This window comes from Haliaeetus albicilla, chromosome 23 (assembly GCF_947461875.1).
Source record: "Haliaeetus albicilla chromosome 23, bHalAlb1.1, whole genome shotgun sequence".
NCBI lineage: Eukaryota > Metazoa > Chordata > Aves > Accipitriformes > Accipitridae > Haliaeetus > Haliaeetus albicilla.
The window spans coordinates 12,647,887-12,662,802 of record NC_091505.1 but is presented as its reverse complement, the minus strand read 5'-3'; the positions used below and the strand labels follow the sequence as shown (position 1 = coordinate 12,662,802).

Below are 14,916 nucleotides of genomic sequence, written 5' to 3'. Positions count from 1 at the left end.
TGGAGACGGGTGTGAGGGAGAGGTGGGGTACAAGGAGTATGGCCCAACACGTGTAGTCCCAGGGCTGGGCTGCGGCCGCAAATGCTCTGTGTGCACTAGCAACCACCTTGTATGTTTGATGGGGTCAGTGCGTGTGTGGAACAGTGCTGCTGTGACGAGCCCAGGTCTCATAAGAAATTGGTGGCTGACATAGGAGATGTCTGTCCTGTGCAAAGCAATGGGAGACCCACTGGCCCTTGGGCCGTCTGCTGGAGGAGATGCAAAACCAAGGTGTTGGGTGTTTGCGGACATGGGGTCCTGTTGCAGTCTTAGACTGATGGGCCCAGTCCCCTGACCATGTCCCAGCTTGGATAACTCAATTCTGACCCCATAAAAGTCCTCAGCCAACTGCTGCGGTCTGTTCCTCATCTTCCACCCCAAAAGCTTGTGTAGAGTGGTTGAGTGTTTTTTAAACTGCTGGTGGGTTTTCTTTTCTTCCTTGCGCAACTGCTCTTTGGTGGAGGTAGTACTGCCAGTTCTCCTGTGCCATAGCCCCTGCTCTAGGAGGTATGGAGCCAGAGGACCCAGGAGCTCCCATCCCGGCAGCCCCTCCTGTGCCACCATCTCCTCGGCTCCTGTCCTGCTGGAGGCATTTCAGCAGTGGGTTTGCAAATGTTCAGATCCAAAGTGATTGTAAGAGCGTTGCTGAGGTCTGGACTTATCCAGGAGCTTGGCTCTTTCCCAGAGAGATTTAAATGGGAAACCTCCTCATGGTGACTCTCTGGATTGTAAGACCTCGTACCAACAGTGATAGCACCAGACAGGCCATGGAAGATTGCCCATTTGGGCAGCAGTAGGTATTTGTTAGATTGCCAATGCCAGAGGGTAGGATTGCTCCCAGGTCTGCTGCCAAGCTGTAACTTCAGCAATGGTGCAAGAACACAGGTGAGGGGAATTCTTGGCCCAGGCCCAAATGCTCTTTAGCTAAAAACAAGCCCAGTTCAACAGCTTTGCTGTTTCTTTCCTTCTGTGGAGTTTAGTAACATTTGGATCTGAGGTGACTTTGAGATGCTTTTGGTGGTTCATCCAGCACATCTGCTGGAGTTGTGCTTGCAGGCTCAGGGGGCAACGTTTTGGCATGGTTTAACAGGACCTCTGTGTTCCACCTATAAATAATTGTAGCTGGTCATCCAGGTGTCCCAATAGCTTATTTACAGACATCGATGCTTGGGTGTTTTCTGCCTGCAACTGCATCAAGCATCTGTGACTGTAAATCTGGCAGCTGGACATTGACTAATAAATAACTGTCCCACAAGTAATTGCAGGTCTGAACCTGTGCCTGATAGCTGAGCTGAGGAGAGCACTGAGATTTATTGCAGATGAGAGCCAGGATGGTGTGGTGGGCTTGGCATGCCATGCCGTGCCATGGCAGCGTATACGTAAGGGATGGGAGCACTGGTGCAGGGGTGGTTCCTGTGGCTTGTGGCTCAGGGATGTGGTCAAGGTTACCAGGGGACCTTACACAACAGGCCTGTATAAGGAGGCTCCTGCTGTGTGACTCATGCCAGGAAAGTAAGTAAATCATTTGGCTGGTTTCTCTTCTCTGACAGGTGCAAACATGTTTTGGAGAAAGCTTATGGTTGGCTTTTTTTTAAGCTTTATTTTAGGGTGAGAAGGGCTGACCATTTGGGGGACACATCACCTTCAATGTGTGGACTGAAGATGTTTGGAGGAGAGGTGATCAGACTGTATGTGTTCTCAAAGGCTAATTATTGGCAGGTTGTAGGGGATATAATATGACTTTTATGTGACGCATAAATCCTAGTGTAGATCTAGAAATTATGACCTGTAAAATGCGTATTTTAATAAACTCCGTGTGTTCTGGATGTGTTCTTCTGCCAACTATGGAGTCTGATCCTAGTATCCCAGTGGATGGGAACAGGTAAGATTTATTCCTTCGGCAGCGGGACCCTGACCTGGTGCTGGACGTCTCAGCCACACATGCTTATTTAATCGGAGGCTGGCTTACTGACATCTCTAGAGCTACAGGCTGTTTGGCCTGCTGGTGTAAAACGCGCATGCCAGCCACCCTGGCTGGGGGTGATCTGGAGGAGGAGAGTTTCTGGTTAATGCCATTCCTGTTGGGGTGTGATGCTTTTATTTATTTCCTTTCTCTCTTCCCTGCTTCCTCCTGCTGGCTCTTCTTTGTCCCAGGGCAGCACATGTGGCAGGGCTGGGTGTCTCCTAGGGTCACTGCCACAGCAACGTGCATGAAAAATGAAGTGGTTTGTGCTATATGGTGCTCGAGGGAGCTGTGAGGGAGCAGCTCTTGGAGTTCCCATGTGGCTTTTGAAGGCAACTGCAGGCAGGGAGCAAAAGGAGAGGTGGAAGGAGGACACATGCTGCTGCAGGGGCTCCTGCTCTGTGAGCTGTCCCCAGTGCTGAGGTCTGTGGCGTGGGGACAAGAGCACGGTGATGCATCCCGTGCTCCTGGGTGCTCACCCGGGAAGCACCCAATGCTGCCAGCAGCCCTGGCCAAGGCTGCAAAAATTCCGTTTCTTCTTTCGGGCTCCTTGCTGTCCAGGTTTTCAGTGAGATCAGAACAAGTGGAATTTAAGGCTTTGGAGAAAAAAAAAAAAAGGTAAAGCTTTGATAGCAAGGGTCTCCAGTGCTGGTGCTTTCAGATCAGCCCTGCGCATGATGCAGGACTCTATGCACACGACAGGGACTGATCCAGCCTCAGCCACTGCAAGGGGCCAGATGCTGGAGGAAGGGGGTAAAAAATAACCTCTTCCTTATTGCCTTGGGGATGCAAATTTTTTGCTAACTGGTTATTAGAATGACTTTGTGAACAGAATATGAGGGCAGAAATTGGTGAAAGATGCATTTCATGATCATCTTCAAACTCTGCATCTCTCTTCACCAGGACTCCAGAGCAGCACGTTTGGTCTCCTGATCCCTGAGCGTGAGAAGAGGTAACTTGATGGGAGGGCGTTAAAATGTGGCTACTTCTGCAAATTTCCCATCATAGCAGTAGCTGTAGCACAGCCTGTGAAGCCGGGAAATAGTCACCAGCTTTGTTTTTCCCTAAGGCAGAGGCCTGGGAGGGCGCAGAAGATGTTGGCCCAGGAGGCAATGCCAGTGCATTCCCTCATGCAGCAGGACTTGAGCCCAGCTGGGGCCCTGCTACCTGTGCCTGTCCCTGAGTGGGCAGTGATCCTTCCCCAAGGTTTGCTGGGGACTCGGGAGCTGCCAGACCCAGAGCTGCTCAGGATGGCTGCAATCTCCAGCTGGGCTCTGCCCTGAGAGATGTCTGGGGTCCCTCCAGCCACCAAGGAAGGGACAGAGGGAGAAGGGGACGTGTGGGTGGGGAATGGAGCATCCCTGAGCAGCACGTTTCCCTCCTCCCCTTTTATCCCCCAGACACAAAGCTGGCTGCTATTAACTCCTCTGAAGTGCGCCTTGCTGCTCCGGGCATCGAGGATGCTCAGGGGATGGGCGTGCTGTTGTGATGAGACACACGCACGCATGCGTGTGTACCCTCCCTGCGCACCGCTGCTGCCTGGGCACCTCACCTGCTTCTCTGCTTAGGCAGGGGAGAAGGGCAGGAGTGCAGGCAGCTTGTGCTAGCTTTGCTTTGCAGCCCTACATGTGTTTTAAAAGCCTGAGTAGTCCGGAGACAGCTTGGGAGGCTCCCAGGGCAGGGATGCTCCCCAGCCACCCCTGCTAGCCCACGTTAGGCAGCAGCCAAGTGTTGAAGGCTTCGGGGGATGCCAGGCTCGTAAGTAGACAGTGGTAGATTCTTGGCAGTGACTCTGCTGCCCCAGGGAGGTGGCTTGGTTGGGCTTGCATGACTGTCCCTCTGCGTGCAGCGTGGATATAGTCTTTGTGTGTTGGTAGAGGTGTACAAGGTATTGCCTTGCCCAAGCAGAGCCTCGGCCGTGGGCTGCACTGTGTGGGAGCATGAATGTGTTGTCTCCAGGAACCTGCCTTATCCATGGGGGGATATGGAGGCCATACTGTGCCTTGGGGGGAGCAGGTGGGAGTACGTGATCTAGGTAGGGCTGGGCAATGCCTGTGTGCCTTTGTGTCCACGCGTGTGCAAGTCTGTGTTTCTGTGAGGTGCTTTTGCACGGTGCGATCTATACTAGGGTGCAACAGAACAGTGAGGGCTGCACGGGCTGCTGGAGCTGGGTAAGACCCGTGGGCGTCTCTCACTTTTTAGATAAACCCCGATGAAATTCCACACTTAACAGCTCCACAGCAGCCTCCACGTATTAATGTAGGGTCTTCTCTGATGCTCTCTGAAACCAGATGGTAGCTCCTGCCAGCAAGAACCTCAGCAAGGGTCTTTTAAAATAGAAAACGTTAATTTCCAATGCAGGGGAGATTGCTGTGGTGACGAGAGGTGGGGCTCTCTGGGCAGACCACCAGTAGGTTGCAGTGCCCTGGGGAAGGGAGACTGTTGCTCAGGCGCAAACACCTTTCTACATGCAAAGTCTACCCTGTGCTGCTGCACAGCATCATCTCCCTGCCAGGGCTGGCCTTGTGCTTACATTCCTTATGGGTCTATTTTCTTGTCCTCGGGCAGGCAGTGGTGCCGAGAGCCGTGGGCTTGTTGTTATGGCACAGCTCGCTGGCAATGCTGTTGCCCCGGCAATGGCTGAGGAGCCTGAACAATGAGGAGAGCATCTTTCATGGGCCACAGGCAGATGTGGGATCTCTTGGGGAGGGTGAAATGCTCCGCAGGACTCTTACTGCAGCATCAGTGACAGCTGGTGGTGGAAAATGTGGCGTGGGCACATCCTATGGTGTTTGACCCTCTCTTCCTATGCTGTGCTGTATCTCTGTGTCAAAACCATGTCATGTGTCCTGCATGGCTCTTCCTGTGGATGTTTTCTGCTCTTTGCAGGCCTCTGGGCCAGGGTGTGTGCCCATGGTCTCCTCGCATGGAGGATGACTGCCAAGAGTAATGGTCTGAACAGCTCACCAGCCAACTGCCATCCCTGCCCACCCGCCCAAGCCCGAGAGGATGGTGACACAGAGAGGACGGGGCTCAGCACCAGGAGGTCAGGCTTGTCCCTGGTTTGGTTGAGGGAGGCAGCGGTGGGGCAGGGGAGAGGAGGGCCAGTTCGGTGTGTCTGCCGAGACCTGGCATGGTCCTCAGTTGCCTGCTTCCTCCACCTCATCTGGCTGTGGGCAGGTGCCATGATGGCACAGTGTGGCTGTGAACCCCCTTTTCCCCACTGCAGGATCGGCTCAACCCAGGATGACACCTCCTCAGAGCTGCAGAGAGGGGGTCCTCCAGATGGGGGGGAGCAGCCGGCTGCCCCCGCTTTCCAAGGCAGGCGAGCCTTGGCCAGGTACCTGTGTGTGCTGCTGGCCTGGGGTGAGCCTGAGCCTTTTGTGCCTGGCTTTGTCACTTGGGGGCTTGCATGGGTTCAGGATCCTCTCCTGCTGTATGGCATTCAAGGGTTGCAGGGACCAGTGTCTGTGAATGCTGCTCTGTGTGCCCTGGTGCCCGCGGAGAGAGCTGCGGGAGGAGACAGCTTCATCACCTCTGGGGCCCCGGGAGGGCCTGGGGGCTCCTTTCCCTTGCAGGCAGCCTCACCCTGCCCCAGTCACCCACACGTTCCTCATGTCCCTGTGGGAATGGCAGCAGGACTGGGGAAGGAGCTGTGGGACTCTGCCAGGGTGGGCTCTCTTGCTCGTATATTCTTGGTCCCAGACCATCACCACAAGGGGGGAAAAAGGAAATGTTTGGACTTGAGAGGAAGCTGTGAGAGTTTTCTTCTCAGCTCTAGCCCCCTCTTGATCTCAAGCTTTTGCTTCTCCTTGCTCCACAGACACCTCCTGACTCTGCCTCTCTCCCCCGTCCAGGATAGTCCGACTGGTGCTGGTGCTGAGGGACTGGGCCAACAAGAGCTTGCACGAGGAGCAGCAAGGGCCAGACCCCTTCCTCGAGCGCTTCCAGGGCCCTGAGCTCCAAACAGTGGCTGCAGGTGCTGGGAATGATCTAGAGGACGAGGAGACCGAAGAGGAAAACAAAAAGTAGGGTCCCTTTCCTGTGGCCTCAGCCACCCTTGGCTGGAGATCAGCTGTGCACAGTGCTCGGGGGCTCCCAGCAGTGATGGCTAATGGAGGTGGATGAGGATGGGAAAGAGGGAGGTAGGACACAGTGGTGAGAAGGGTCCTCCCTGCCCTCTCCAGCCACTGTCCTGGCAGCCAGCCTGGCTTTGCTGGGCTGTTGTGCAGGCACACAGGACCTGGCAGTCTGTCCCTGTGGAAAGGACCTGGCAGTCTCTCCCTGTGGAAAAGACCTGGCCTGTCCCTCACCCGTGTAGTCTTCCTCCCCTGGTCCATGCCCTGGTAGGAAAGACACATTGCATGGCTTGTGACAGCTAGCAGACCTCCCTGTTTTCAGAGCAGTTCAACACTAGGGCTGGCATTTGGAACCAGCCCTGGGTCTGTAAAGAGATGCACCTTCAGCTTGTGCGTATGAGGAGCTGCGGACAAGCCAAGGGATGTGGGGTCTCTGCACAGGAGACCACAGCAAGCACAAACGCGTGGGATTTGCCGGTCTCATTCATCATCTGCAGGATGAAGGGAGATGAGGGGAGTGCGTTTGCTGCCCATGCCCCACCAAGAGCAGACACTGTGACGGCAGCTTTCTGTAAAGGCTCTTTCATATCCAGCCCTTTCATCTCCTCAGCTCACGCTCCTGGTGAAAAGTAATAACCTGGCTTTTCTTCTGCTGGCTAATTAAAGGGCAAAGCTCATGGACTACTCTGGACCCTACCATTATACATGGTAATTAAAACACCAAGAAATAATTGTTTTCTGTAGGAGAAAAATATCTGAGTCTTGTATCTGGGTCTTTACTAGTCATGGAAAAAAACATTCTGCCCTGTGAGATTAAGGGGAGCTTGTTAATTATCAGAGGGAGCTGAAGCATGCTGTGAAAGGGCTGCTTGGTGCCCAGTGGGCTCCTGGGGAGACGGCGGTAACTTCTGCTGTTTTGTAGGTCCTCAGCTCTGCCGGTAAGAGCGGCCTTGAGTCTGGTAACTCTGAACATGAGCTGCTGTTCATGGCCATGGGAGCCTCCACAGTTGCAGGCTTGGGTGCAAAGCCTTTGGGAAGAGGCAGTTGATTACTCCCTCTTCCTGGGTTAACCCAGAGCCCTGGTTTTCCAGCCCTGGCTCTGCTGTTAGCGTAATGTCAGTGACTCTGGCCACCTGTCGTGGGCAGTACTGGTGATTTAAAGCTGAAATTACCAATGTAATTAAACACCGTTATTGAGGTTATTAGTGCTTGTGGGTGTTAGAACAGTACTGGCTGGCTGCAGGTGAGTCAGTGCTTCCCGTGTGTTGATGCTGTACATTCCAGGGAGCAGAGAGTCCCTTTCTCAAAAAAAATTTAAGTCGTACTTTCTGAGCAAAAGATAAGCACTTTTAATGGGGAGGTTGGACCATCTGCTTGCCTGTGGCTGTACCCAGAGCGAATGTGAAGGACTGCCGCTGGCTTTGCACCGAGTACCGCTCCACACACTCCGGGCAATGCAGGTGCTGCTGCCTGTGCCGCTGGGGAAGGAGACTTCAAGGCAGAGGTTTTGCTTTTGAAGCTGTCTGAAGCAGTGGGCTAGACAGGGGGAATCTGTTGGCAAGTGGGTTGTTTTTTTCCTAGCACTGGAGGGAGTTTTGCATGTTCAAAAGCTGGAAGGGAGGGAAGGAGGGAGAGGAAGAGGGAGTTTTGCCCTACCACACTGCAGCAGCTAAGCCTATCAGCCCAGCTGCAGAGTTTCTCTTCCCTGGCTTCTCCAGTGAGATCTGGTGACTGTAGCACACACGTCTTATCTCAGAGTCCCAAGATGAGCAGGATCAAACACTTGGGAGCAGTTCAAAGGCTGGACTCAGGACTGAGCAGACTGCAGGCAGGCAGCTGCGAGCAGCATTGTGGATGGCAGCCTTGCAATGCCAGCTGCCCCCCAGATTGCTGCTCTGGGGTTCGGGCATTCCCTCCTGGTGCTCCCACTGATCTGCAGCACACTTTCCTTCCTGCTCTAATCTTTTCTTAAGATCTATCTGGCACCAATCCATACCTCATCTGGTAGAGGCTATGTCATGTAACGAGAAGTTTTCTGATCACCCTCTTCCATACATCTGTTTCTGGCTCTGCCACTGGGGTGCTGTGTGCATGTAGGCCACCTGCTTTGCCTTACTGTCCTACAGTTTCCTCTTCTGATACCTTACTGAGCCCAGTTTTGGGAAGAAAGGAGCTTAAACAGTGCTGGACATTTTTGCCTAGCACTGCTGGGATTGGTTCTAGCTTACAGACTGGCACTCAAGCTGCAGCTATGTTTGAGCCAGTCTAGTGCAAGGGACGAAGGATGTGGCTCGATGGTTCCCTTCCAACCCTATTTTCTATGCTTAGCCCTTTATTCATACATTGCCAGCTCTGGCTTTTCTCTGCTTCCAGGAAAAAATGGCAGATCTTTGTGATGGACCCTGCAGGGGACTGGTATTACCGTTGGCTGGCTGTCATTGCAGTTCCTGTCCTCTATAACTGGTGCTTGCTCGTAGCCAGGTGAGCTGGGAGGTTGTAGGGTCCCTGTCTCCTCTAATCCTCCTGTTCACATGGTTGTTATGGCTCAGCCAAGATCAGACAGCTGACATTAGTGGTGCTGGGGCTAGCGGGAACCTAAAGGAAAGGGACTCCCTGCTATCACTGTGACTTCTACAGTGCAAAGGCAGAGCATCCATTCTGTGGCCCTGGTTGGAAAGGACCATGATCTCTGGGTAAAGCTGCAAGGTGCATTTGGGAGGTGGTTTCAAGAAGTTGCTTTACCTACATCAAGGGAGGGCAGATTTTTCAGAGAAGGGCGTTTTAATCCCTAGGAGAAGAGGGGCAAGTGGCCAATCTCTGTTGTAGAGTCAGGACCCTCAGAATCAGCCTATATTCAACTGTAATAATTGGAGATGATAATGGAGATGTGTTGGTCTTACCACTCTATTTTATGACCTTCCTCCAGGGCTTGCTTCAATGACTTGCAAAAGACCTATGTTGTCCTCTGGCTGGTGTTAGACTACATCTCGGACTCTATCTACATTGGGGACATAGTGATCCACCTGCGCACAGGTAAGCAGAAGCAGCATCCTGGCTTATGAGTGCTTTGCTTGAATCCCCTAAAAGCGGAGATAAGCTGCAAGGGAGAGGCCTAAACTACAGCTCCATTAGAAGGAGGATTTTGTCTACCTTGGCACTCTCTAGTACGAAGCAGTCTCCAGAGAAAGAACCTAATTAAAAGATCTGAGAAACGAAGTAAGTTTCAGAATGAAAGATTAATCGTCCCAGCTTTTAACTTCACCTTTGAATAATTGTACAAAATTACCTGCATTACTATTAGTATTCGGGCATGGCTGAAGGTCTGTATCTCTGATTTTGCATCAGTTCAGCTAATGAATTACCTACACGGAAAAATGGTAGAATTTAATGTTCTCGGAACATGGCAGGTGGCTGTACGTTTTCTGTTGGAACTGCAATAATTCATGATCTGGAGGATGGAAACCTTTGTGTCCCCATTCTTCATGGCAACAGACTAAATCCCTTAGTGATATCTTTAGGTGGCTTTTGCCAGATGAAGGGCTTGAGTGATAACAAAAGCCTGTAAACTAAGTAGATCAGGTGGAACTGGTAGTACTTGGATGATCTTGTGTATATATGCACACATGTGCATGGCATACCATAAAATGTTTCTCAGAAGTGCTTGCAAAGCCTGCAGAAGAGTTGAACATAAGGCAAGATAATTCTATCATTTGCTTCTCTGTTAGGTTTCTTGGAACAGGGCCTCCTGGTTAAGGACCTGAAGAAGTTACGGGATAACTACATCCGCACCTTACAGTTCAAGCTGGATGTTATCTCCATCCTGCCCACAGACCTGGCATACTTTGCTGTGGGATTACACTGCCCTGAATTGCGTTTCAACAGGCTACTGCACTTCTCCCGCATGTTTGAGTTCTTTGATAGGACTGAGACCAGAACCAGCCATCCTAACATCTTCCGCATCAGCAACTTGGTTCTTTACATCCTGGTCATCATCCACTGGAATGCATGCATTTATTATGCCATCTCCAAGGCCATAGGCTTTGGAGCAGACACCTGGGTCTATCCCAACATCACAGACCCTGAATATGGGTATCTGACCCGAGAGTACATCTACTGTCTCTACTGGTCTACGTTGACTTTGACTACCATTGGAGAGACCCCTCCCCCAGTGCGTGATGAAGAGTACCTCTTTGTGATCTTCGATTTCCTCATCGGTGTCCTCATCTTTGCCACCATTGTGGGGAATGTGGGATCCATGATATCCAAAATGAATGCCACCAGGGCAGAGTTCCAGGCAAAAATTGATGCCATCAAACACTACATGCAGTTCCGCAAGGTGAGCAAAGACATGGAAACCAAAGTCATCAAGTGGTTTGACTACCTCTGGACCAACAAGAAGGCAGTAGATGAACGGGAAGTCCTCAAGAATCTCCCTGATAAGTTAAGGGCAGAGATTGCCATCAACGTTCACCTGGAGACACTGAAGAAAGTGAGGATTTTCCAGGACTGTGAGGCAGGTCTACTGGTGGAGCTGGTGCTGAAGCTTCGCCCTCAGGTGTTCAGCCCAGGGGATTACATTTGCCGGAAAGGAGACATTGGGAAAGAGATGTACATCATCAAAGAGGGGAAGCTAGCTGTGGTGGCAGATGATGGAATGACACAGTATGCTTTGCTCACTGCAGGAGGCTGCTTTGGTGAGATCAGCATCCTCAACATTAAAGGGAGCAAAATGGGCAACAGGCGCACAGCCAACATCCGTAGCTTGGGCTACTCTGATCTCTTCTGCCTGTCAAAGGAAGATCTTATGGAAGCAGTCACAGAGTATCCTGATGCCAAAAAGGTCTTAGAGGAGCGTGGCCGGGAGATCCTGATCAAGGAAGGGCTGCTGGATGAGTCAGCTGCAGAGGCAAGCACGGAAGCAATTAGCATGGAGGAGAAGCTGAACAGGCTGGCCTTGAACCTGGACACACTGCACACCCGCTTTGGCCGGCTCCTGACAGAGTACAATGATGCCCAGATGAAGCTCAAGCAGCGCATCACTGTTCTGGAGTCCAAGATGAGGCAGCAGGATCTGGAGGACTTCTTCTCTGATAGTTCAGACAGTCTGCTTGAGGATGAGGAGAAAGATTTACCTGGTGAGATGCAATGAAGGGATGCAGAGGTCAGCTAGATGATGTCTGGCCTTGTGCTGAGACAGTGTTTGCTATTTCACAAGGCCGATCCTGTGACTTCTCTCAGGTCCTTAGCACTGCTGCTGCCACTGCCTTGATGGCAGCTCCTGAGATCGCTCCAAATCAGATGATGGTCCTAGCTCCTCCTCTGGCCTGTCCCTTTTCTTGTTGCCTTGATCTGAGACCTTGGACTTGGACCACTAAAAAGAGGAGAATGGCTAATGCCCCTGCTAACATTTCCTTCCAGCTTATGCAAAAGTTCTGTGCCCATCACACCTCCTTCCTCCTATTTGCCTTAATAGAAAGTGGGACATGAACCTTGCATGGAGGGGTAGCTGGACATGCTGACCTCCCACGTATGTTGAGAAGACACAGAGTCATAGTGGACTGAGCCTGCCATGTGCCACCTACCCATCCACACAGGGACAAAGGAGCAGATGGGCTTTGGAAGATGCCGCATTCCTTGCAGATAACAAAACCACCCCAACGACAGAGACCGAAATATTTACAAATAGACAGAGACAGAGACAGCATATTTACAAATGCATTTTGGGTTGGGCCTTTGTAACGCGCTTTAGGTAAATAGTCTTCACTGAGTGTCTGCAGGCACCCAGTCTGTACTGAGAGACTCCTTACCTGCAAAATACCAAAACTCAGCTAAGACGGCCCAACCTGTGCCTCATGTCTGCAAATGGAGAGGCTTGTCTGGGTCACTGTCACTACCTAGGTCATCTCCACCACCCACACTGAGGCTGGACATCTAGCTGGAAGGGCAGGCAGCTGCCATCTTCCTGCCTGCCTCTTTTCCCTCTCCTATATTTGGTGCTGTCAAATGGCACCTGGTGCAGATGGCTCAGTACCCCAAGCATGGCACCTTCCTGGGGGACAGCATTCCCAAGCTCTCCTGCTGTGGAGGCAGCATGATTTCCATTTGGGCTATGGATGTCTTGGATGACAAGTACAATACAGAGGTAAAGATGGCGGCTGGCTGGCCTGACAGTGCCTGTTATGCTTTGTGCAGAAGGAAGACAGTAGCTATCTCTCATCCAGCTAGTGATGTCCAGATGTGCCAGGAAGGGTTTGACTGAAATGAGACATTTTTAAGGAACAAAGCAGTGGTGGGACCCAACTGTGCCTGTATTTGCTTGGCTGTGGGTAGCTCAGAGAGAGAGTGCAGAACACATTTATTTTCTTAGGCAGGAGGTTTTCTTGTACTCAGTGGGAGTTTGAGGGCTTTGCAGGCCAGTTGCCTTCTGGAAGAGAAATGAGTGGCAGAGCCATGGGGACACATGTACAAGGGTGAAAACATGACACTATCACATGCACTGGCAAAGATCTGCTGGGCTGTGCTGCAGCCCTGCAGGCTGCATGGTGTGAGCAGCTTGTTAGTGAGGGTGCAGTGCAGGAAAGGGCACCAAAACCCTGCAAGCAACAGCAACCTCCGCACAAGCAGTAATGCTACCCATGCCTAACAGTACTGCACAGGTGCTGGGACTGGGGCATGCAACCTTAGTGCTTGCTTCTGTCGTGTAGCTTGCCCTGACCTGCATGTAGGCATCTGGGACCTCCTGCTCCTGCCCACTGGGTCCATGGGGTGGGCTGGGGCTAGTTTCCAAGGAGGAGAATATTTGGTGGAGAAGTGAATTTTGGAGGAATTCGTGTTCTGGGCCAAATTCAGCCAATAGTTTGGCTAAAATAATGGAATGACACATGGGGAGGTATCAACCCGGAAAGGTTCATGGTGGAAAACTGAGGGTATTTGCTTTGTCCTTTCTTTTCCCTCCAATGTAAGACTGCCTCTCTCCATTTTGTATGAGAATTTTCCATTTAAAAATAATGGCCTTATTTTTGGAATTGGTGGGGAAGGGAAGGTTAAATTACCAAAATGAGAATTTGGGGTAAGATAAAAAGGTTTTTGTCATCTCTAAATTAAACTGTAGGGTTTCTGTGCTTTGTGGGTTTTGTGGTTTTTTTATTACTAAGATGATTTTGGCTGAGTCTGAGGTGGTTTCTGTTCTGCTTTTTCCTATAACACCAAGAGCCCTGGCTCCCAGCTTTCCCCTTTGCGGTGATTTATCGCTCCTGAATTCGCCGCTCGTTCTTTGCCTGCGGCAGGCCGGGAGGGTGCGGGCGGGGAGACTCCCCGCTCCCAGCCCAGCTCGGCCGGGGGGCCAGCGGCGGGCGAGCACCCGCCGCCGCCGCCGTCGCCCTGCGGACGCGGGGAGAGAGCCAGGAGAGGGTGCTGTGAGCCGCGGAACGGCCGCGGCACCCGGGGCCGGCGGCCGCCCGGGGCTGCGGGGTGCTGGAAGCCGGTCCCTCCGTGCGGGCTGTGGGTTCGCAGCCGCTCGCGTTTCGGCAGGTGCGGAGAGCCGAGTGTTTGCCGGTGGGAGCTGTAGCTCCCTGGAGGGTGAGTTGGAGCCTCTTCCATCACCCCGGCTCTTCTCAGTTCCCTTTTGCCTGCCCCATGCACCTAATCCGCGCCCCTCTCCGCGGGTGGCAGGCTGAGAGCCTGGGGGCTTTGCTTCTCCGCAGCGGGGGAGCAGCGGTGGCCGGGGGATACAGCCGGCCAGGGACAGCGGGTGCATGTGCTCCTTGCCCGGCCCTGCCCGTCTCCAGGACAGGGCAACTCCTGCCTCCAGGCTGGGGAGCTGCTGGCACTCGGGATATTCTGGTTTATTCGGGAGCGGGGGAGGAAACAAAACCACTCCCTCTCCCAGTTTTAATCTGAGATAATAATCCACTCGGGAAATTTTAAGCCTTCAGACAAATTGCCCCAGAGGACGGCTTTGTGAATTCGGAGCAGATCCCGCTTGTTTCCTCACGGCAGCAAGCCAGGAAATCATAGATTGATGAACCGCTTGACGGGCCTGCTAATGAAATTAGCAGCAGCTCCGTGATTTTTTCAGTGAGCAGGACAGGCAGATGTTGGAGCGAAGCACACAATGGCACAGCTGCACTTGCAGGCTGCCTAAATTCCCGGCAGAGCGGACATGGGGCACAGCAGATACAGCTTTGGCTGCTGCCCATTTTGCAGGTGGTTTCGGTACATACCTTTCCCTCATAAGGCTCTCCTGGAGACGGGGAGCACGGGGTTGCCAAAGGCTGCTCCTGAGGGCTGGCATCCAGGAGGAAAACCTGAGGGAGCCCACTGTAAGGGTCTGCTCAGTGCCCTGCAGAGACTTGCCCATGCACCATACATCAAATTGTTTTGTCCATATATTATCATTTGTTTCCTTCTTTTAGATCTCTCCCATTGCAAAAAATAATCCTTTATACAACAGAAGCTTTCTCAGCTGTGTGTTGTGGGTTGGAGACATTAAATACGGAGCAAATATATTGACCTTCAGAGAGGTCAGACCAGGGAGGGGAATGCGTGTCCCTCACCAGGCAGACACCCCTTCCAGTGCCATCAAACCAGGGAAACCCCCTGCCTTCTGTGGTGGATGTTTTCTGCAAAAGTGCTGCTACCAAAGGGTGCTTCTTCAGACCTTGCCTGCCTCTACCACAGCTGCAGGAAAAGGGCTGGGATCTTGGGTGAATCAACCATAAATGCGTTGTAAGGTACTGGGTTTCCCTCCTTCTTTCTGAGCACTGCTTCTAGGAATGAAATAATCATTGCTCGCTGATACCCAGAAAAAGCTCTCTCATCGGCCTCTGGGAAGTC

The 14,916-nt window shown here is 52.3% G+C and overlaps 1 protein-coding gene across 4 annotated transcripts; it reads left to right on the top strand.

The window, feature by feature from the left end:
• The first annotated feature begins 41 nt into the window (after nt 1–41).
• CNGA2 (cyclic nucleotide gated channel subunit alpha 2) lies at nt 42–13,202 on the top strand. Of its 4 annotated transcripts, none has more exons than XM_069811172.1 (7): nt 42–2,954; nt 4,892–5,048; nt 5,232–5,342; nt 5,860–6,030; nt 8,455–8,562; nt 9,008–9,114; nt 9,807–13,202. In XM_069811172.1, exons 2-7 carry the CDS (start codon nt 4,936–4,938, stop codon nt 11,228–11,230), a joined length of 2,034 nt encoding a protein of 677 aa, XP_069667273.1. In that variant the 5' UTR covers nt 42–2,954; nt 4,892–4,935; the 3' UTR covers nt 11,231–13,202. The 4 variants fall into 4 exon arrangements, with proteins under 4 accessions (XP_069667273.1, XP_069667272.1, XP_069667271.1 ...); XM_069811171.1 differs by having other exon boundaries at nt 42–3,760; XM_069811170.1 differs by having other exon boundaries at nt 42–5,048.
• Nucleotides 13,203–14,916: the final 1,714 nt, after the last annotated feature.